This window comes from Oryza glaberrima, chromosome 1, assembly GCF_000147395.1.
Source record: "Oryza glaberrima chromosome 1, OglaRS2, whole genome shotgun sequence".
Taxonomy (NCBI): domain Eukaryota; kingdom Viridiplantae; phylum Streptophyta; class Magnoliopsida; order Poales; family Poaceae; genus Oryza; species Oryza glaberrima.
The window spans coordinates 29622937-29645611 of NC_068326.1; the positions used below are offsets into that span (position 1 = coordinate 29622937).

At 43.9% G+C, this 22675-nt stretch overlaps 4 protein-coding genes across 4 annotated transcripts; 1 reads left to right on the forward strand and 3 right to left on the reverse strand.

Annotated features, from left to right (window-relative positions):
* Positions 1–3836: 3836 nt before the first annotated feature.
* On the forward strand, positions 3837–7497 carry LOC127770128 (probable indole-3-acetic acid-amido synthetase GH3.2). The gene is made up of 3 exons (XM_052295801.1): positions 3837–4291; positions 4460–4561; positions 5766–7497. The coding sequence occupies exons 1-3, from the start codon at positions 3942–3944 to the stop codon at positions 7156–7158; spliced, it is 1845 nt and encodes a 614-aa protein (XP_052151761.1). The 5' UTR covers positions 3837–3941; the 3' UTR covers positions 7159–7497.
* Positions 7498–8294: 797 nt separating this feature from the next.
* Positions 8295–15052, reverse strand: LOC127754032 (uncharacterized). The gene is made up of 8 exons (XM_052279519.1): positions 13593–15052; positions 11878–12121; positions 11536–11773; positions 11265–11455; positions 10806–11041; positions 9956–10199; positions 9763–9870; positions 8295–8972 (listed from the first exon to the last, which is right to left on the reverse strand). Exons 1-8 carry the CDS (start codon positions 15035–15037, stop codon positions 8844–8846), a joined length of 2835 nt encoding a protein of 944 aa, XP_052135479.1. The 5' UTR covers positions 15038–15052; the 3' UTR covers positions 8295–8843.
* Positions 15053–15172: 120 nt separating this feature from the next.
* On the reverse strand, positions 15173–21490 carry LOC127770137 (uncharacterized). The gene is made up of 9 exons (XM_052295807.1): positions 21208–21490; positions 21028–21103; positions 20382–20421; positions 19509–19567; positions 19271–19308; positions 16585–16648; positions 16440–16493; positions 16041–16142; positions 15173–15963 (listed from the first exon to the last, which is right to left on the reverse strand). Exons 1-9 carry the CDS (start codon positions 21420–21422, stop codon positions 15865–15867), a joined length of 747 nt encoding a protein of 248 aa, XP_052151767.1. The 5' UTR covers positions 21423–21490; the 3' UTR covers positions 15173–15864.
* LOC127770147 (uncharacterized) lies at positions 16659–19259 on the reverse strand. Its single transcript, XM_052295813.1, has one exon. The coding sequence runs from the start codon at positions 17456–17458 to the stop codon at positions 16988–16990; it is 471 nt and encodes a 156-aa protein (XP_052151773.1). The 5' UTR covers positions 17459–19259; the 3' UTR covers positions 16659–16987.
* Positions 21491–22675: the final 1185 nt, after the last annotated feature.

Below are 22675 nucleotides of genomic sequence, written 5' to 3' on the forward strand. Positions count from 1 at the left end.
AGAAGAACCTAACTTGGTTTCTGATAAAAGCATTAAAAACAAGCCATCTGAACTCTAAGAAATGTACAAACATAAAAAATAGGTCATGTCGTTTTCGCTTTTTTTATCATATCATTTACAGAGTAGTTCTTAATTAACTGTAGACCAGAGCATTCCTCATTGAGAATAACTCTCAATATATGTATGTACAGGATATACGGAGTATTTTTTTTCCTTTTTGAATTAATATGTTGCTCCCGTCATCTCAGTATCAATCCAGTATACTTTTTTTTTTCTGTAGTCTTCCCCTGTTCCACATCAAAGACCATGCCGTATTCCGTTGCAAAGACAGCAATAGCATGGCTTGATAAAGAAACATATTCACCAATCACCAATACTGCCCGTCTCTGAATTTCAGAGTCGAAAGCCAAAAGGTAAGCTACTCGATTGACTGTATCCACAGTTCCACACCCTGCTGTTCCCCGCGAGAACAAGTAGTACAGTATTGCCCATGCATTCGCGGTGCGGGAGTTCCATGCGCGCGCGCGCGCTCCGTGTACGCGCGCAAAAAGAACGGCGGCTCTCGAGGCTTGGCACGTTGGCACGCACGCGCGCGCCATATGGGCTTGCTCGATCGCGCGGCCCCGATCACGTACGTGCGACTGTGCGAGCGACCGAGCGAGAACCACGCGTGCCCCGGCTGCCCACCCCGCGAGTCCACGGCACACTCGCCTGAGAAAAAAGTGCCAATATCGCTGATCCATCCGTGGGTCTGCGCCGGCTAAGGTTATGGTTGGGTCAATTCGTAAACATACTTATACGGTTTTTTTAATAATAAACATACTTATACGATAAATTTACGGATACAAGATTCTTTACAATATTACTCGTACAATAGCAGTGAATAACATATGAGTCCGAGTCTAAATATCAGTGTCTCCTACTTTATCAATAGTACTGTAGACATTTCCACTAGCAAATTTACCATTTATTTTTAGTAGTAGTATAAGGCTGCACGATATTGCTGATACTATAGCAGCTATCGTACAATAACAGTACCCAACACGTAGTATAGTAGTGTTGTTAATTGTTTTATATCCTAAAATATAATAATTTAGTGTGGGATGTAACATGAAGTATTTTAGTAATTACGAACGAATATTTACATTTTATATTAGATTGTTATATTTTAGGGCATGGACTTACGGAGAGTTCGCGTATTTGGGATATACAACGACGTAGATCGATCGGTCTGTGAAGTGAACGTACGACTCGTCGGTCTCTATCGATCTCGGGGTCAAGACTGACGTTCTGACAAGGGAAACCTGAATGACCTGTTAAATTGGACGTGGTGTACTGTACACTTGGCCAGAAGGGGTTGCGTACTTGTGTACGTATTTCAGTATTTCTGCTCTCGATCTCTCTCTCTCTCTCTTTCACTAGTTAGCTTTGTCCTTTATATTATAGGTTGATGTGTTGTTCCATTCCCTGTACGGCTGAGGGTGCAAACGCCCGCTCTTGTTCCTGTCACCATGTCCCATTCGATCGTTTTCCTCCTAGTACAGTGGACACGCAGATTTACTGTAGATCCTCGAAATGGACCGGCGCGGTAACACCGATCGTAAATTTCTCAGTGAAAAAAAAATGCAATGTAAAATCAGTTAAAACATGTGGCCAAAAGATCAGACTCTGCTAATTACAGCCTTACAGGGGGGCTCAGGACCAAACAAAACCATCTCTAGCCACCAAAATTGACTCGCGAGAGGTTAAAACTTGATTGAAAGGAACAGCTCGATCGACAGATCGATCCGATTGATCGATCGTATCCTAGCTATTAGCTAGCTAGCTAGTACTTCATGAGACGCGTTAATTGAACCGATGTTAACGAAAATAATTGGGTGTACTAGCTAGCACAAGTCAAGACACGGGAAATAGTGATCGTTTCTACGCCTCGACCCGATCGATGGATGATTCGATGGACGACACGTAAAACACGTTTGGCTCTTCGCGATCACAGAAAGGGGATAGATAGGCCGACACGCGCGGTACAAGCTGGATTAGTACATTATTGTCTCCACATGTATATATGATAATATGATTATTGCTGTAGCCCGTAGGTCTATCCAGCCGTACAAGTACCACTATGTATATATACGTACGTACCCTGTGGATCAACCACAAATTATTTTTGTGACGTGCTAATTTTATAAAGAGGTTTTGGAAGGATTTGCTAATTATATTCTAACGAGCTTATATGGGAGATGAGTCGACAAATGCAGCCAACACGTTCACATGATTAATTACGTCCAGCCCGGCAGTCTATATTTCGATGTGAAGTTAATTAGCTAGCAGAAGATCCTATTTGTGGGTCGTGTGTGATTAGTAAACTGTATCAATATATATATATATATATATATATATATATATATATATATATATATATATATATATATATATATATATATATATATATATATATATATATATATATATATATATATATATATATAGAGGACACTCATATGGGGCACCATGGTATATAATGCACAAAATCACTCAAATTTTTCAAAATTTTCAAATTGTGAGTATATACCTAGTTATAATAATTTGATTCATACATATACTTATCAACAAAACAACTCAAATTTAACTTTATTTCACAATCCATGATTACATACCTAACTAATTATATGTATGGATGCTATATACCTAGAATCAAAATCTAACAAAAACAAGTTCAAATTCAATTCAAACTTGCTTTAAACTAGTTAGTAAAGTAGTTAATGTTAATACCTAAGTAATTGAAAAAGTTTCATACTCATTTGAATTGGGTATATACTCAATTTCAACAATGGTACCCGGGCACCATGGAGCACCAAACAAATTTAATATATATATATATATATATATATATATATATATATATATATATATATATATATATGTAATACTGAACACATTTTAAATGGATTTTTAGTTAGAGCCGTGTTAGATTTTAAATGGATATTTTGGAACACTAGCCCGTCGTCAGTCATCACTTTACTAATTTGAACTGATGTCGATCGTGAAAAATTTTAAACCGATGAAAGGGTAGAATTCCTAGCATAAAGAAACTTTTCAAACTTACATTACATTACTTTAACTTGCAAATAAAAAATTCTACAATGCTAAAATGTCAAATATTCTTGTGGAAATTCTCTTGTCCGTCAATGCCCCGCTTGTTCCATGCATGCATCTCCAGCTGCCGGCTCACTTGTATTAAGGAAGAAAAATCCCATTTCTCCTTTCAGTCCCTGTCCACTTACCATTTCCTTAATACCCTCACACTAGCACATAATTCTCTCTGATGATCTGGTCAGGTGTGGCGCTGCACACTACTGTGTCGACACATACCCAAGCAGCAACAAAACACCCCCTCTCCTGGATTTCCATTTTCTTTTCGTCCAACCTTGATAATACATTTTTATAAACCTATTCATGTCGTATATTACTTATTAATTTCTCCATCAGATGAGAGATTGCCGTTGATTAATCCGGAGACGAACAACTACACAACCCGACCGGTCGGGTAATTAAAGCCAATTTAGCTCTCGTTCGTCAGCGCCGATGGCTAAGCTCGCTGCCGGGGCGCGCCGGCCGCGCGTCCCGTCGCGGGGCCCGGGCGTCCGACGTGGCCGACCAGGCGGGCCCACGTGCCCCCTCCTCGCTCGGGCAGTGACGCCCGCGTGGGCCACGCCCTGCCTCCCCAGTCCCCACCCTCACCGGCCCGCCTCGCTCGCCCGCGCGCGCGCGCGCGACGTGCATGGCGCGCGGCCTCCTCCCCCCCTCTCGCCGCTATATATACCCCTCCCTTGCAACCGCCTCCTCTCATCGCACACTCCAAGCTAAGCCTAAGCGAGAGAGAAAAAATAGCAAAAGCTAGCCGGCAAGCAACGCCAACTAATTAGGGGAGAGAGATATTCATGGCTCCGGCGGCGGTGGCTGCGGCGGAGGCGGGGTCGAAGGCGGCGGCGGTGGCGGGGAAGGCCGTGGCGGCGTGCGAGCGCGACGCGGAGAAGCTGGAGTTCATCGAGGAGATGACGAGGGGGTTCGACGCGGTGCAGGAGCGGGTGCTGGCGGCGATCCTGGCGCGGAACAACGGCGCCGAGTACCTCCGCCGCCACGGCATGGAAGGGCGCACCGACCGGGAGGCGTTCAAGGCGCGCGTCCCCGTCGTCACCTACGAGGACCTCCGCCCGGAGATCGAGCGCATCGCCAACGGCGACCGCTCCAACATCATCTCCTCCCACCCCATCACCGAGTTCCTCACCAGGTGTGTATAGTAGTGCTAGCTAACCCAAACAATTTCTTTTTTCAATTAATCCGGCCTTTCATTTGCCGGCTCGGCTCCGCCATTGACTCCAACTAATTGTTTGATTAGTTTTTGGTCGTTGCTTGGTTGATCGTTCTTGCTTACTAATTGGCGTGCGTGTGCATCCAGCTCGGGGACTTCGGCGGGGGAGAGGAAGCTAATGCCGACGATAGAAGATGAGCTGGACAGGAGGCAGATGCTCTACAGCCTCCTCATGCCCGTCATGAACTTGTGGGTGATCCATCTCTGAATCTCTGGCCATTATCCTACTTTAGCCATCTAACTGTTTTCTTTTTCTCACCATGCCTTTGATTGGGACGTTTTCTTGACTCCCGGCAACAGTTGAAGCTACCTAGCTAAGATACAAGTAGCCGTATTAATTTCTAGCATGCAATTTTTAATCTTCTTTTAATAAAAAGAAAGAAATGATTTCTTAATCTAGTGTCATTGATCGATGCATTAGTTTAAGGCCTAATTAATCTAATCTACAGAGACAAACCTAAACCTAACCGTTCTCAGTTTAAACTTTACCATCGACCGATCAAGAAACAGTACGTTTAATTTTTCATATGCTAAATATAATACTTGGGAAATGTAATGACCGGGGCGAGCGAGTCATGCGTTTGTAGCCTTGGTGACCTCACAAGGGTTTGGCTAAGAAACACCGCAACTTGCGAGAGGTGTGGCTAATTAATCATTCACGTTGAGCCTAAAATATAATGTGTTTGTGTCTTAGACGCTAGAGATGCTGCTGCCTTGGGTGTCTCTCTACTTTTTAGGCACCGAGATTCCTTTTCTAATTTGTAAGACATCTAACGATAGCTAGCTAGCTTCCTAAAATAAGATTATGTAGCAGCTCAAAGTCGCTCGCATACGTAACCAGGAAGTTGGAGTGTAACCTTACAAACAAAGCGACAAATCGGCTACCGGCCTTGTTGCGCTAAAATAAGCTAAGAGAAAGGGAGTTTTCAGAACCATTCAATTAGCTTGAAGCTTGAATAAACACACACGTAAATTAATGGTACTAATGCTCATGTTCATAAAATTTTATCAGCATTATTACGTGCCCTGTGTCAATCCCACATTAATGTATCCCAGCTGAAAGGAATGGTGCAACCACCGGTGTATCTCTGTTAATTAGCCATCACAATGCTAAATCTTTCGTACATCTGATATCTTATCATAGGTTATGTCAACATCGGCCTGAATCTTTAATTAATCCGGCATGCAGAACTCAGCATCAGTGGGCCATCAATTACACTGCATGATCATTGTTGATCCCTTCCTGCTTAACGATTCAACGACATAACCAACCAGCTGCTAGCTGACTGAATGTAGTAGTAAACTAGTATTATAGCTAGATAGTACTGTACTAGTGATTAATATGTTTATCTCAGATTAAATTAACTAAAGGTAATTAAATAAAAAATGACAGGTACGTGCCAGGGCTGGACAAGGGCAAGGGGCTCTACTTCCTGTTCATCAAGTCGGAGACGAAGACGCCCGGCGGGCTGCCGGCGAGGCCGGTGCTGACCAGCTACTACAAGAGCGACCACTTCAAGCACCGCCCCTTCGACCCCTACAACGTGTACACGAGCCCGACGGCGGCCATCCTGTGCACCGACGCGTTCCAGTCCATGTACGCGCAGATGCTGTGCGGCCTCGTGGCGCGCGCCGAGGTGCTCCGCGTCGGCGCCGTCTTCGCCTCGGGCCTCCTCCGCGCCATCCGCTTCCTCCAGCTCCACTGGAGGGAGCTCGCCCACGACATCAGGACCGGGACGCTGAGCGCCAAGGTGACGGAGCCGTCCATCCGCGACGCCGTGGCGGAGGTGCTCGCGGCGCCCGACGCCGAGCTCGCCGCGTTCGTGGAGGCCGAGTGCGGGAAGGACAAGTGGGAGGGAATCATCACCAGGATGTGGCCCAACACCAAGTACCTCGACGTGATCGTCACGGGCGCCATGGCGCAGTACATCCCCACGCTCAAGTTCTACAGCGGTGGGCTCCCCATGGCGTGCACCATGTACGCGTCGTCCGAGTGCTACTTCGGCCTCAACCTGCGCCCCATGTGCGACCCGTCGGAGGTGTCGTACACCATCATGCCCAACATGGGCTACTTCGAGCTGATGCCGCACGACCCGGACGCGCCGCCGCTGCCCCGCGACGCGCCGCCGCCGCGGCTCGTCGACCTGGCCGACGCCGAGGTCGGGAGGGAGTACGAGCTGGTGATCACCACCTACGCGGGGCTCTGCCGCTACCGCGTGGGCGACATCCTGCAGGTGACCGGGTTCCACAACGCGGCGCCGCAGTTCCGGTTCGTCCGCCGCAAGAACGTGCTCCTCAGCATCGACTCCGACAAGACGGACGAGGCGGAGCTGCAGGCCGCGGTGGAGCGCGCGTCGGCGCTGCTGTCCCCCTACGGCGCCAGCATCGTGGAGTACACGAGCCAGGCGGACGCGACCACCATCCCGGGGCACTACGTGGTGTACTGGGAGCTGATGGTGCGGGAGGGCGGCGCGTGGCCGCCGCCGGCGGAGGAGGAGGGCCGCGGCGTGTTCGAACGGTGCTGCCTCGAGATGGAGGAGGCGCTCAACGCCGTGTACAGGCAGGGACGCAACGGCGAGGCCATCGGGCCGCTCGAGATCCGGGTGGTGCGCGCCGGCACGTTCGAGGAGGTGATGGACTACGCCATCTCCCGCGGCGCCTCCATCAACCAGTACAAGGCGCCGCGCTGCGTCTCCTTCGGCCCCATCATCGAGCTGCTCAACTCGCGCGTCATCTCCAAGCACTTCAGCCCGGCTTGCCCCAAATACAGCCCGCACAAGAAGTGATCACTCACTACACTACACGGCCCAGTTGAGCTAGACGACACAACGATATATAGCCTTCTACTACAACTACTACTACTACCAGCACTCAGTCCCAGTGCTTATACAGTCGGTGTCAGTGTCAGTGCGTGTGTAATTTCTCGTGTTTAAGGCAGAGGGCATCAGGGCCATACTCCTGGATGCCTGCTTCTTTGATCTTAGATCATGCTGTCCAGTGGTAGTTACCATGTAATCATGTGTGAGATGTTATTTCTGAAGTAGAAATGGCGAGTGTTTGTGATGGGGTAAGCTGGTAACGTCATTCTTGGCCGAATAACATAATAGGCCTTGTTGGAGTATCTACCAACTACTTCTGTTGACCTATATGTACTTTTTTCTGCTTGTGCAAAAATGGGAGTGAACTAGTGACACTGACACCCCAGGAATTCAACCCCACTCCTGTTCCTCCATGAGAGTATGTCTGTTGGTACAGCGTCACCCATGTCTGCTAGGATACACTACTTATAGTGGAGTATATGTTTAAATCGCTCTTATTATTCTATTACTACAGCATGATCCTTTCTGCTAAAGTTTTCAACACAGACGTAGCTCCCTATTTTGTAATGCATGACTCTAAAATAAACAGTGTTTTTGGGAGGGAAAAAGTTCTGTAACTTGCTACACTAGTACACTGCTTACAGCCTAGCCCGGGTTTGGTACAACATATAATTCCCAACAGACAAAAGTATCACCTTATGTTTAGATTTGAACTTTTGATATAGAGAAATACGCAACACTTCCTGCATAAATTGAATCCTACCTGAACTCATCCAACTTGCAACCTCTCACAGAACATTAATTTACCAGTTTCAATCGTTAAATTATTCATGAATATTGTAGTAGGTACAAGTGATTCTAATTATGGGGCTAAAACTGCTATAGCTTGCACATAAAAGGAAACATGGCATTGCCACTGCCAATGACTTGTGCAAAAACCTATCGATTCCAATCTACCACAGCTCCACTCTCCCATGTCTGCTTGTCACAGAATTCAGTACTAATTAACAGTCAAATAAGATATTTTTCTTTTTTAAAAAAAAACTAAAAGACGAGCTGCTTGCACTCATGGCCCGTTTGGTTGGGGGGAGTTTTTAGGAGGGATTGGAAGTTTAGAGGGATGAGGCTATTAAATGTTTTGTTTGGTTAGGAGACATGAAAATTTTGGTGGGATGGGGATGGGGAATTGAGGAATGAACTCCCTCCTTTTCAATACCTGGGTAGGGGGTCCTTTACTTCGCCTAAACAAATCTCAGCCATCCGTTTTCATTAATGACCTAATCTCCAACTAAACTCCCTATCAATTTCTACCACCTCTACCAAACAAGAGACTAGGATGAAAAATCAAATTCCCATCTTAATCTCACCATCAATTCCCTCGTGTAAACTCCCAATCCCCTTCCCTCAAGTTGCCAAACAAGCCGTGATATTTGGGACAATAAGGAAATTTAGTTGCTTGCACAACTCAGATAACACGAGTTGGTGCTTGGTAGCAATACAGAAAATACGGCACGTACAATACAGAAAATACAACATGTGACCCACATTATGGATTACACTAGATAGATGTTGGAATAATAAATATGATTATTTAGATTTATAATTACTAATCATATAGTGGATTGTGAATATGACCACGCATTTTGCACTAGTTAAGGTGCCTTTGTACCGCTTGGGTCCTGTGTAACAGGAAGGTGTCCATCGGACGAGCATCTCAAAACATCTGGAAGCCTTCTCAACTTTGGTCCTTGTTTCCCACTCAGGCGTTTTGGTTTTACATCCTAGCCAACCATTCAAATGTCACATACTGAAGTTCTAAAATAAAATTATCCTACTTGAAAAGATCTCTATGAAGGAAATATTGTAGACTCTAGTGACTTGCCCAAAAAAAAAACCTCCATTATTTTTAGATCAGAATGAATAGCAGCTGGATTATTGCTAGTTCTTACTGCAGTATGTTAATAAGGTTAACCAAAGCATAACTACAAATGATATGTTTTTTATCTGTGTGCCTTGTGTATCCTAGTTCTTGTGATTTGACCTCAGTAGTAAGTCAGAAATCATCAGGGGAGTTCTATTTTACGCTTTTTTGAGTCTCTTCTATCACTGAGTCACGGGTAATTTGATTATTCAAGCCCATCACGAAGTGTAACCAACCTTAATCAGAAAGATTACTCTATAATTGAATAGAGAGCATTATGGGTAGATTATAAATCTAATCTTCCTAGGCCATCAGCCTTAAATGCCTTGATGGTTACACAGGAGTTTCAAGTGTCTACCAGGAATGATATCGATTTGTTCTGAACTTGTAATACATGGAGAGTACTCATTCACAATTAATTGTTAGCCTATCTTACATAGTTAGATCTAAGATCAGACCAAAGGAACAAGTTATAATTGTGTCAGTCTAGTTCTATTACTCCCTGGTTCCCTCTAGTAAAAAAAAATTGACGTTCCAACATCAATTAATTTTGACTGGAGGGAGTATGATATATTTTGTAACTAAATAATTACAGATTGGTAACAGATATTCTGAGTAAGGGAAATTGTGTTCGGTTGTTGGCACCAAACCTGGTCAAATATTGCTGTAGGGATGGCAAGAGTTGCCACTGCATTAGGGGAGTCTACTATTCCAGATATCCTACCCTCACATGGGCAGCATGATAGCAAAAGGTATACCTGTATATAATCCATTAATATCTGATTTTAGGATAATGTTCAGATCACATAATATTAGCAGGATAACCAAAAATCCTGTGTCTACCTGCTCCTTGGAGTACCCAAATCTGGAAAGGTACTCAATGGCATTGAGGACAGCACGCTTGTAGGCAACTGATGCATCAAGAAAATGCTGCTTCCCAGACTCGTCTACACTGATGCCCTCAAAGACTAACCAGTCTGAGAAACGTGGTTCCACTGGACCTATATCAAAGATAGGATTCACATGAAGTGGTGTTGGACCTATTGGAGTCAAGTATTCCTTCATCCCACCTCTTATGATCTCACACCTACACAAAATGTAAGAATGAAATCAGTTGGTTTTCACAAGAACACGAGAAGCAAATCTTCATGATCAGATTATTCACAAGCACTCAGCATCTCTTGCACAGTCAAGTGGAAATGTAGTTTCTCAAGTACGATATAACTATGATGCATGATTTAGGAATAACTGGTGCTATATGCATTAGTGGAGCGATTCTGATTTCCACAACCAAAAGTGATGCAAACCAACACAATGTCTCAATTAGAAATCATTAGAGCATTTTAACTTACATTGATGACAGAAAAGAAGCATAAACTACTGCAGTGCCATGGAGATGGAATATTACAGACCATCACAATTGACTTGGTGAGTGGTGACAGCAGTACTCCTTGATCCTTAAATTAACATTCTTGATGTGCCCATTCAGATGAAAAGTCTCAAGCAAGCAGCTATGTCTATGTGGATGATCTATGCAGGTGTTCAAGTCTAGTATATTTATAGGAATTGTGAAAAACCTAACAATACAAGGATTAGTTACATTAGTGTTAGTGGATTTTGTTCACCTTTAAGTAGTTGTTTGGGTGCATCTTAACAAGTACTCAGAATTATAGACAAGAAAAAATGTAATTACTTGAGCTCAAGAAATCCACTCATTTCTATTGCGCCACAGAATGAGACTTCGCCGTCACCCTGGGAAAAATGCATGTCACCAGTACTCAGATTTGCTCCATCAACAAATACCGGGAGATAAACCTTGGAACCTCTACTTAGATTCTTGATGTCACAATTCCCTCCATTCTCCCTTCCAGGAATAGTTCTTGCTGCTTCATTTGCGATTTTCTGCCAATCAGCAGTCCCTTCTTGAATCTGAATCATGCAACAAGCATTATAGACATGGTTTGTTCCTTTAAAAAAAATACAAACAGGGCTCTTTAACCAATAACCATGTCTTAGATTGATATCTATATGTAAAATTGCTGCACTGACAGTCTGGACCAGATGAAAATAATAATTGTAGGTACTGCAACAAACAATGTTTCATTTAATCCTTGCACTGAAGTAAAACCACTGATCTGGCAGAAGGTCATACCTTTCCAAGTAAACAGTTCTCAGGGGTTGGTAAGTTGGCAAGAGGCCTCTGATGTAGAACTTCACAGATTTTGATTGACTCATGATTTGTCTCAGCCAATATTTTTTCCCTCTCATTCCATATATTGAGAAGCTCAGCAGATGGTGCAGTCCCCACTATACCAGGATGAGTTAATCCTGGAAATCGGACACCTGATATACACAAAATGGAACTATTGAGGTATCCTAAATTGAAAAGCTTCATTTAGAACAACACCAAAAAAAAATTCTACCTGGTATTTGAGGGGAGTATGCATAAATTCCTTCAAAATACCAAATCGCCTTTCTTGCACTAGGGAAGTGGTCGGTTAAGAATCCACCACCATTCTCCCTTTCAAATATGGCAGTATATCCCCATTCGTCACCGGGAAGTGGACCAAGGTTGCAGATCTCTACAGCAAGAAGATCACCAGGTGCAGCTGGAACCCCTTCAGCATCAACTATTCTTAAGGGCCCACTAAGATAATGAGTCTGTGAGAATCAATAGTCAGTTTCGCTGATATCTTGTTTTGTAATAAGCGCTGTGATAAAAAAAATTAAACGGCATCTCTTGCAGGAGCGATATATATACTTACAATTGTGAGATCCAGGAATTTGATGTCATCTGCGGAGTTATCATCACTGACTCTTCCTCCAGTCCAATCGACCATCTCAACACGGAACAATTCCCCTTCAGTTACATCTGCAACAGGAGGGATATCTGGATGCCAGCGGTTATGGAGAGGGACTTTTTGCTCCCATGGCTTCTTGCTCACATCTATAGGAACTACCAATATTGGTGTTGGAGGAGCCATGTTCTGTTGCAGGGAGGGAAGGGATCAGAGGTTCATCCTTCCGGAAGCTCATGCTTCTATATAATGATAGCATATCCATAGCAATGAGTCAGGCAAAAAACGACAAAATGAGCAAAGACAAAGGAATCCCAGGAAGGAATGGTTTCAAATATACACTCCATCTCGAAAGTGCACTGAAAAATAAGTGATAAATCCTCTTATTAAAATATTTCCAAGAAACTAAGCAAATCTTAACCTAGCAATTATTTTATATGTTTGGAAGTACTTAAGATAGTGGTCACAATCAAGTAAGAATTGTCCTGCTGGTCCCTCATATCTCTATAGGCCACTCAGAGCTTAGATGATGAGATATTTTCTAGTTCAGAAATCAGAAGTGGTACCAACCAACTTGGGCCGTCATATTCATCGGTGTTTTCCACAGGCACTTCATGCATCACTTATGCTACCAAACATGCACATAGTTAGGTTTTTGTGATAAATATTCAAATATAATCTGAAGGAGCCCATGTCCCCAATAGGCTCCAATTCAGGCTAACTTGTCCATGTCCCCAATACCAGGAACAGTCTAACTTTATCTTCTTTTGCATCACATTTACAACTAGACAGCTGGATATTTATTCTTCAAGGCAATGTCTAACTAACAGGGGCATTGAGTTCTATTGGTTCTATTTTCATTTAACAGTATTAAACAACCTTGCAAAACCTTCCTGTTACAAGCTAAAATATTACTCCCTCCGTTTCATATTATATGTCGTTTTTACTTTTTTCTAGGTCAAACTTTTAAAGTTTGACCAAATTCAACACAAAACAAACATATTATCAAAATATATTCAACATTACATTTAATGAAACTAATTCAGTGTCGTAGATGTTGCTAATTTTTTTTCTATAAACTTGATCAAACCAGAAGAAGTTTGACTAGAAAAAAGTCAAAGCGACTTTTGACTAGAAAAAAGTCAAAACGACTTATAATATGAAACGGAGGGAGTATAATGGAAACACTAGTACAAATAGAAACTATACACAAGGTTAAGAAAGTCATTCCTGAAGTAGTACTACAGAAGGCAAGAAAAGTCATTGTTGAAGAATATCGCTTAGTCAAAATTTCCATTAACATTTTGCCTAAGGACCATAACCTGTACAATTAGTCAATTACCTCCAACAAAAAATGGAAATAGATTGTATGAAATGGGAGTTGCGGAATTGTCTGATTTCCACCAAAATTAACCACTCTTTGTTAATGATGGCATTGAATTAATAGAGCATTATCAATTTTGCTTCCCAAGTATAGACCCCACATCTCATGAAGTGCATGTGCCAAAAGCACTCATCAATCTATCTGTGACCAATAAAACCGTTATCTTAGTAAAGAAGCACCCTTCTACAATTCCTGCTCCCGAATCAACTTACATGATCACATCCAAACTCAGAAGGAAAGCAAAGGCATGATTCTCTACATGGTATATATTGAATTACCTTCCAATGTTGTTCCTCACTCAACATACTCCAACAAACATCCATCAGTAGTATACTTCTTTGACTTGTCCTCTAACATTCGAAGGCTCCAGCCTGCATCTTTCCTCAGTCCCTTCTTCTTCATCCAATGCAAGATCCCCTGAGCTTCCTGCCACCTCCCTGTCTCAGCATACAAATTTGATAACAGAACATAATGCGATGCATTCTCAGGTTCCAACTCCACCAGCCTCATTGTCACATGCTCACTCAACCATGAGTCGCCACGGGCCCTGCAGCCTCTTAATAGCAAGCCCCATATCACTGCATTTGGCTGTGATGGCATTGTCTCAACAACCCTAAAGGCATCATCGAGGTGTCCAGAGCGACTAAGAAGGTCAACCATGCACCCAAAGTGCTTGATCCCAGGTTGAAACCCATACTCACCTTGTATGGCCAGGTTAAATATTTTCCTCCCAATGTCAACAAACCCGGCATGTGCACAGGCACAAAGAACACAAATAAGTGTGACTTCATCTGGCTGGACACCATCATTCTGCATCCGAGAGAACCACTGCAATGCTGTCTTGCCATCCTGTGCAAGAGCAAGTGCTCCAATGATAGAGTTCCAAGTATAGACATTCCTCTTGGCCATCTTTGAGAACACATGCATTCCATCTGAGACTTTTCCACACTTCCCATACATGTCTACCAGCGCTGTGCCCAGTACAACATCCATCTCCCATCCCTGCTTCTGCACGTACTCGTGAATCCAGATGCCAGTGTCGACTGCACAATGGGCCGTGCAAGCGCCAAGAGCAGCAACCATGGTAACGCGGTTGGGTGCAACATGAGCAGCAAGCATCCGCCGGAAGGTCGCCAGAGCGTGAAAGGTGCGGCCTCGGTTCCTGTATGAGGTGATCATAGTGGTCCACGCGACAACCTCCGGTCGGGGCATTTCGTCGAACATCTGCTCGGCGTGCGCCAGGTCAGGGTCGCAGTCTGCGTAGCGCGCGAGGAGGGCGTTGCGGACGTGGAGGTCGGGCCCGAACCCGGACTTGACCACCTGGCAATGCACGGCCCTCAGGTCGGCGAGGGAGGACAGGGAGGTGAGCAGGAGAGGGAAGGTGAAGCGGTTGGGGCGGACGCCGCGGCATCGGAGGAAGTGGCGGAAGAGCGGGAGCGGGGAGCGGGCGGGGGCGCGGCCGAGGGAGCGGAGGAGCGAGTTGAAGACGAACACGTGGGGGCGCGGGTGGCAGGCGAAGAGGGAGAGCGCCGGGTCGAGGTGGCGGAGACGGCCGCAGGCGAGGAAGAAGGCGGAGACGACGGCGGTGGAGCGGAGGAGCGCGCGGTCCCCGAGGATGGCGCCGCGGATGGGCGCGAGCGCGGCGGCGGTGGTGCAGGTGTTGATCGCGTGCAGCGCGCGCGTGACGGAGGGCGGCGGCGGCGCGGTGGACGGGCGGAGAGGCGGCGGGAGGCCGCCGGTCATCACGGCTGGCGGTGCGTGGGGCGTGGAAGCGCGGCCGCCTTGAACAACCCTGGATGTCCTGGGTTGATGGGTTCGTCCTCCGCGGCCGATTTGTCCGTTAACGGCCCAGAAGGCCCGTTGCGCAAGCAAGAGTTGCCCGTAAATGGAGTATATTTGTCACCGTTGTAAGGCACCGTTGCAACTTTGATCACGGAAAATAATTTTTAGATGATTAGATTATGATGATAAATAAAACTTTAAAACTTATGTTTAAGTATGTAATACACTTTGATAATTTGACATCTATTTAAATATTTAGATTATTTTTATAAAATAGACGAATGGTCAATGTTTAAATATAGATTGTGCTTAGCAACAAATATAAAGGAACTGAGAGAGTACATAAATTGTTCCAGAATCCAGACACGATTTTAAGCAACACATAATTTGTTCGAACTTAAATCAATAGGTCAAACAAATTGTAATGTTGTTGGAAGAAGTATATATATACGCTGTGTTTAGATCCAAAGTTTAGATCCAAACTTCAGTCATTTTCTATCACATCAATCTGTCATATACAACTTTTCAGTCACATCATCTTCAATTTCAACCAAAATCTAAATTTTGCGCTGAACTAAACACAGCCATAATTTGTTTTGATGATCTAGTAGTCTCACGGATTACAAGTTTACAACAAGACGGTCAACAGCACCCCGGAGGATACGGCAATCGATGACGTTGAATGACTGACAAGCATTTGTTCTTTGATGCCATGATCAACAGAAATCTTACACATAACCGCACAGTAAAGGTATATGTAGATAAGGAGACAACAAACAAAGATAAGATCAGCTAAATATACTTGCTGCGTTCATTGAAGGCTCACCGTTTCGAGGCTCCTGAAACTTGATTGGTATTTGTGACATCTGTGGTTGGTGTTTCCTAACCTGCCATGAAGCATAAGAACGTATGTAACTCATTCCAACACAGTATAACCATATTCATATAGGTCAATCCTACAAACCTTTACACCAGCCATTGATAACAACTTGTGCGAGGCTACGTAAACATAATCAGAGTTGTCAATCCTTTTCTCTACAAAATATATGACTTCAGATACACCTGACTGCAAGAAAGATAAGTATTATAGTTAGTGTTGAACCAATTTCTTCAAGTGAAAAGGCGCGGTTTACTAGTAAATTATTAATAAAATGCAATGTGTTTGTATACATTAACTAAAGTTTAACCGGCAAAGCATGCAGTAAATATGAAACTTTTAAGCTAAAATGTGCCGTTAGGTTTTATGAAGTGTATGATTGAGATATATGGTGTTATAATGCATTTCCTCAAAGTGAGTAATTTAAATAGGTGATGACAAAAATACATTTTAACTTTAAGATACTGATTCTATCCAGAAACAAACCTGGATAATAATCTTAGCACACTCATTGCAGGGGAACATGGTAACATATAATTTCTGCAAAGAGAAGATAACACAAGATTATTCTTAGCTTATAAAGGCAAATTAATGAGATGCTTTAAGTTTGTAGGAGATTAGAAGTCCAAACCTGTCCAGCCGCTGAAGCATGGTTTGTATTTAAAATAGCATTAACCTCAGCATGAACAACATAGCTGTCAGGGTGAAAGATGACAGTCACAATTAGGGACTTAGAATTCAACATCTAAGCCTTGCTATAGGAGACTATTTTTGTATTCAAGGAATGCATATGTAGTGTAGCACAGTGTAAAGCTTAGAGGAATCAACACCAGGGCTTCTCACACAAATTTTACGCAACTGGATTGGGTACAAGCTAACTAAAGTCTAAGAGCATCTTTCCCATCCTTGAGGGGGTACTACGAGGTACCATGAGATACGAGGTACTATAAGGTACGAGGTACCATGAGGTACCAATCTAATCTAACCGTTGATTTAGGAGGGGTATGATCGGGCTAAACAAATTTAGGGTGGCGCTAATCCCTCACCCTCTTGATGGCGTTTTGCTTGCTTGCTCGTGGTGGCTCAAAGGGACCCAACCATGTCCGCCGCCGCCGGCGGCAAGAGCTGCACGGGAGGAGGCGAGGAGGCGATTGCCGGGCTCCTCGACAGCGGCAGCGGCGTCCGGCGAGTACACGCTCGTGACGACGAGGGCGACAAGATACTCGTCGGCGACGTGCCATGAATGAATGAATCTCTCGTATTCTCCAAAGCTTTGCCACATCTCCGTGCCGGCGAGTCCGCCGCTGCCGCCGTCGCGTCGCATCGAGTCCACCGCTGCCGCCGTCACGTCGCATCGAGTCCGCCACGGCCGCCGTCGCGTCGCATTGAGTCCACTGCTGCCGCCGTTGCGTCGCATCGAGTCCGCCGCGGCCGCCGCCGTGTCGCATCGAGTCCGCTGCGGCAGCCATCGCGTCGAGCTTCCGACGAATCGCCGCCGTAACCATCGTCGAGCTCCCGATGAATGGCCGTTGCAACCATCGCCGGCCTTACCCTCTTCCCCTCTCTTCCCTTTGCCGCATCTCCGTGCCGGCGTCGCATCAAGTTCGCCGCGGCCACCGTCACATCGAGCTTCCGACAAATCACCGTCACAACCATCGCTGCGGCCGTCGTCGCCGATGAATCGTCGCCGCAACCATCATCAAGCTCCCGACGCAGCTTGCAGCTATCCCGGTCCTCCCGCCACCCATCGCCGATCTGGGCCGCCGTCGGGTTTCCGATCTAGGGTTCGGGACCTATATGCCCCTGCTCCCGCCGCCATCTCTCGCCGCCGGTTAGTTCAACGCTGCTCCTGCCCTGTGAGATGCAGAGACAGAGGAGGAAGAGATGCCGCGTGCATGCGTGACGCGGAATAAAGACGAAAGTACAAAACTGCCCTCCCACCCACAGTACCGCTTCAATGGGAAGGTGCGGTACCATGAGGTACCGACGATTTTTGACCGTAGGGTGTTGCCAGATCAACGGCCACGATTTGGTACTGCATAACCTCAAGGATAGTAAAAAATCTCAAAGTCTAAAACAAGGATCAGTAGATATGAGCCTGACACAGGAGCATAGAAGTAAATTTTTAAGGGCCATATATAGAGTTGTAGACTAATCCCTTTAGATAATTTTTAAGGGTCACATATAGAGTTGTAGACTAATCCCTTTAGATTTTTTGTGCCTCACAGGTCACAAGATAGCTGAAAATAAAAAAAAAATCGCCATGTGCATGTCTCTGGGAACTTTTTTCCCCGAGTTATTAACAGTCAACACACAGGATCCCATCCACGCCGCCCTTCTTTTTTTGCATTCAGTTATGCTCTTCATTCTTTGAACATATCATCACTCTTACTCTATATGGTTTGTGAAGTCAGCTGGTGTATGCGAGACTTTTGGGCTGGGACGCAAATCATCAGCTCAGCACATACACCACCCAACAGTTTAAGGTTTTCTCCTCTCTAGATTATGAAATCAAATACTCCCTCCGTCCCATAATATAAGGGATTTTGAGCTTTTGCTTGCAACGTTTGACCATTCGTCTTATTCAATTTTTTTTGCAAATATAAAAAACAAAAAGTTGCGCTTAAAGTACTATAGATAATAAAGTAAGTCACAAATAAAATAAATAAATAATAATTTTAAAAAAAATTTGAATAAGACGAGTGGTCAAACATTACAAGCAAAAACTCAAAATCCCTTATATTATGGGACAGAGGGAGTAGGAAATAAAAGGCATTTGCATTAACTGTTTATTTTGAAGAAAGATCCTTGTCAATGATCTACCACATAGTTTAAGCTTCTGCATTCCAAATAGGTGGCACCAAGTGATTATGTACATTTGGAACTAGAGCTCATGGTTATATCTAGGATATCCATATTTACAAAACAATTATCTCATCACTGCTAAAGTAAATTGCCCGTACTGATCCCAAAAAGCCTATAGAGCTACAGTGTATCAATAAAAGATACTGTCAATGTCTCCCCACTGATGTTTCCAACCAGTTGCTCTTTCATGCTTCCCAGGTGGTGCTTATCGTGTTAATAGTCTATAGGCATTTCCTCCTTGTTTTTTAGATAATGGATTATTAACCCGGCCTCTACACCTTAGAAAGGTGTACACAGCCCAAGGCATTTCCTCCTTGTTGCTAGAATATTGACGTTTTGTTGTATTTGCTCATGTTTCCTTTAATATATTTGGCCCACAATCCTTTTGCATGTTCACAAAGAAAAGGGATAGTGCTAATCAAACTAGTGTAGAAAATAAATTCATGACTTACGGGTATTTTGTCTCCAATGGATCTCCCTTGGCAGATTTCTGAAATGACAAGCAATTAGGAAAATACTAGAGAAGTGATAGATGTTAAGCTATGGGACTCTTTTGCATGTGGCAGTTTGTATGTGCTAAATAATTACAAAATGAGCACCTTACATGAATTTTGACTTTGCACTAACAGTACAATAATTAATTTAGTAGTCCTTGTTACATACGAAAAAAGAGCTTCAGAAAAAATATACCTTTGCCCAGGGTAGCTTATTGTCAGAACAACCTCTAGGAAATCCATTATACCCTATTCCTGATTGCATTAAGATTGGGTTACACTATCAGAACAACATGATATACATATTATTAATGGTGCATTGCCTGCCAAAACAACATACATTTCACAGCAATGCTGCAGTCTGAAGCCACCAAATAAAAGGGTGTTAAAAAGGGTGCATTATTATATGTTTCAAAAAAAAAAGTAGCATGTGTTGAAAAACCAATATAGCTGGATCAATGTTACCAAAAAAAAAAACTGAAATGTAGCAGCGAGTCCAAAAGCAAACATGTAATTAAAAAGAGGACTGCCATGCTGGTTGTGATTTGCTGTGAAGAGCCAAAAATGTAAGACTGAAATGTCATGCCATTATGCCACAACTGGATAGGGATATCAATAGTGTATCTAACCAGTAACAAATGCCCCTCAATAAAGCAGTAACAAAATGGAATTTATACAAAATAATATATCGACACTGGGGTAGGCAGGTAACACGAGAAGAAGTCCGTTGCACACACTAGCACAGCACTATCTCAGTACACAAAACAGTACTGCACTGGCCAATCATGTGGTCTAATGGAGAGAACAACAAATAAGAAAAGGATATAATAAGGCAGTTCAGTGCACTTGCTAAGAGTGAAAAGCATATCAAATTTGATTTGTGACCATAATGCTTCTAGTTTATGAAAAATCAGTTTCAGATATAGCATAAAAATGTGTACAGTGTCCAATGGTTACATGGATTAACCTTGTGTGTTTTTGTTTTTAAATAAGCAGCTAACCTACTAAAATGCAAAAAGGCTATAAAATTTTAACCCTGAACAAGGTATTCTTTGAGTTTCAACTTTACCTAGGATTATCCCCTCTTGGCTAACCAAGCATGCTCCAACCTGCATACAACATACTGATGAATTGATTAAATCATTAATGAAATAGGTGAAATAATGAACTAATCAAGCCATGCACGAGCTGCTTAATTGAGTTAAAGTTTGCTTTATGACAACAACAAACAAATACATTCAAAACAAATGTTATCCTTCCTCTTCCATTACATGACATTTGCAAAACGAGCAAGAAAGATATACGTGAACAAACTTGAGATGAAATGAAGCATTACTACTTGACATTTTGGTATAGTTGTATTGCCAAATGATCCTACCCAGGGGTAAAATTTGCCACTCTGGTATGTATGGTTGGCAAAAGGTTGAAAGAAAGTCATGCCTTATTGTCTAAAAAAGATTGAAAGAAAGCCAAGTCCAAATAGGTAGGTGAATTCTTCTAAAGTAGGATAATAAAGGGTAGCATCATCCCGAAAAAAATCATCAACCACAACAGTCCACTGCTCTCCGACAATTTAATGATTCTCCACAGTATAGTATCATTGAGGCATTTCTACAAACAGTATGACTGCATGAGCTCAAACACGTTAAACGTCGACAATCGTTCGTTGGAATCCTTACACGGGCAGTTTAGCAAGCAACGAAGATGCACTTTACCTGCCGATTAGGATCCTTGGACCGCTTGGCCGAAAGGAACGCGATCGCCATGAAGTAGTCGTCCCAGGAGATATACCTGCAGAAACGAACGCAACAAATCCTCACAAGATGCCAAAAACGAGCTTTAACTCGGCTACACCTAATCAAAGAGGGTGAGCCGGTGGGGCGACTAGGACTAACCCTTCCCTCTTGGCGGGATCGAAGGGGGACTGCACCGGCGGGCGCTCGGCGGCGCATCCGTTGACCGCGAGGTGCTCGGCGCACGGCGTGGGCGGGCTCCGCTGCTTGGCAGAGCTGGCCCCGTAGGATGACAGGAAGCGCAGCGCGGCCGCGGCGGCTGCGGCGCCCACGGCGGCGGAGATGGACGCTACGGCGAGGTCCCTCGCCGAGGCCATCGCGCTCGCTCGAGCGGGGCTTGGGTCCGGAGGGAGATTGCAAGCTGCGGCCGGCTGAACGCGGGAGATTTTGGGGATTTTTTTCCCTTTTCCCGCGCGCGAGATAATCCCCTTGTGTAGTAGTATGGTGCCCGTTGGGCTGGGCTGACTAGCAAGTCGGCCCAAAACATCCTTCGCGTTGGCCGTTGGGCTAAGGATAGCAAAGTTGCTTCGAGAACCCTGCTTTGGTGAAAAATTCTGATACCTTCCATTTGCAAAGGAAATTCGATATCTAAGCCCCACTGTCCATATTCAAAATGCGTGTAGAGCCTATAAAAAAACTTGCGTATGGAGTATTTAACATGTCTCATAGCCTCTGGCTTTAATGCACTTTTGAAATAGGAATGGGAACGAGTGGGAAGGATTACAGCACAATAACAATATCCCATAAGGTAGTATGAAATATTGCAAAAGGATTTTGAGGGGGAAAATTATAATTGTTCCTTGTGTTTTTCCTATGTCATGTCAAACAACTATTCTAATTATTTTCCAAATGTTTTGTTCATATAAACTTCCGAGGGCGAGTAAGCACAAAGCTAATACTAGCGATGATAGTACTATATTAATCTGTAAGGATATCTAACCGCTCTTATTATAATTATAATATGTGTCTATGGTCGCTCTGTCTAATTATATTCTAGTTTTAGAATGGAGTTTAATTCTTTCTCTATAAAAGGGTGAGGTCTATATATGAGTATCCTTCTCTAGCACCGGTTAGATATATCTCCCCTCATCATACTCATACTTTCTTCCCTAATTATCTCTCTCTTCCCATCCCCTCTATACAGTGGCGGATCCAACGCGAGTACTTGGGGCCTAAGCCCCCTATCCCATGGAGTAGAGGAAGATGGAAAAAGAGTAAGAGGGGAGATGGAGGGATAAGGCAGCAACGAGCCTCTCGCCAACCTATCTCTTTGCTGGTGTAAGAATTATTAGTCGTTGTTTCTTCATTTATTTAGAACTAAGATCTCGATCTGCGCTGCCTCTCGAAGAGGGAGGATCATCCTATTTTGCTCGTGTAAGAATTATTAGTTGTTGTTTTTTCATTGATTTAGATCTAAGATCTCCTTTTCTCATCATGTAAGAATTACTGGTTGTTGTTTATTCATTGATTTAGATCTAAGATCTCCCTTTTCCATCATGTAAGTATCACTGGTTGTAGTTTTTTCATCGGTTTAGATCTAAGATATCCATTTTCCATCATGTAAGAATTA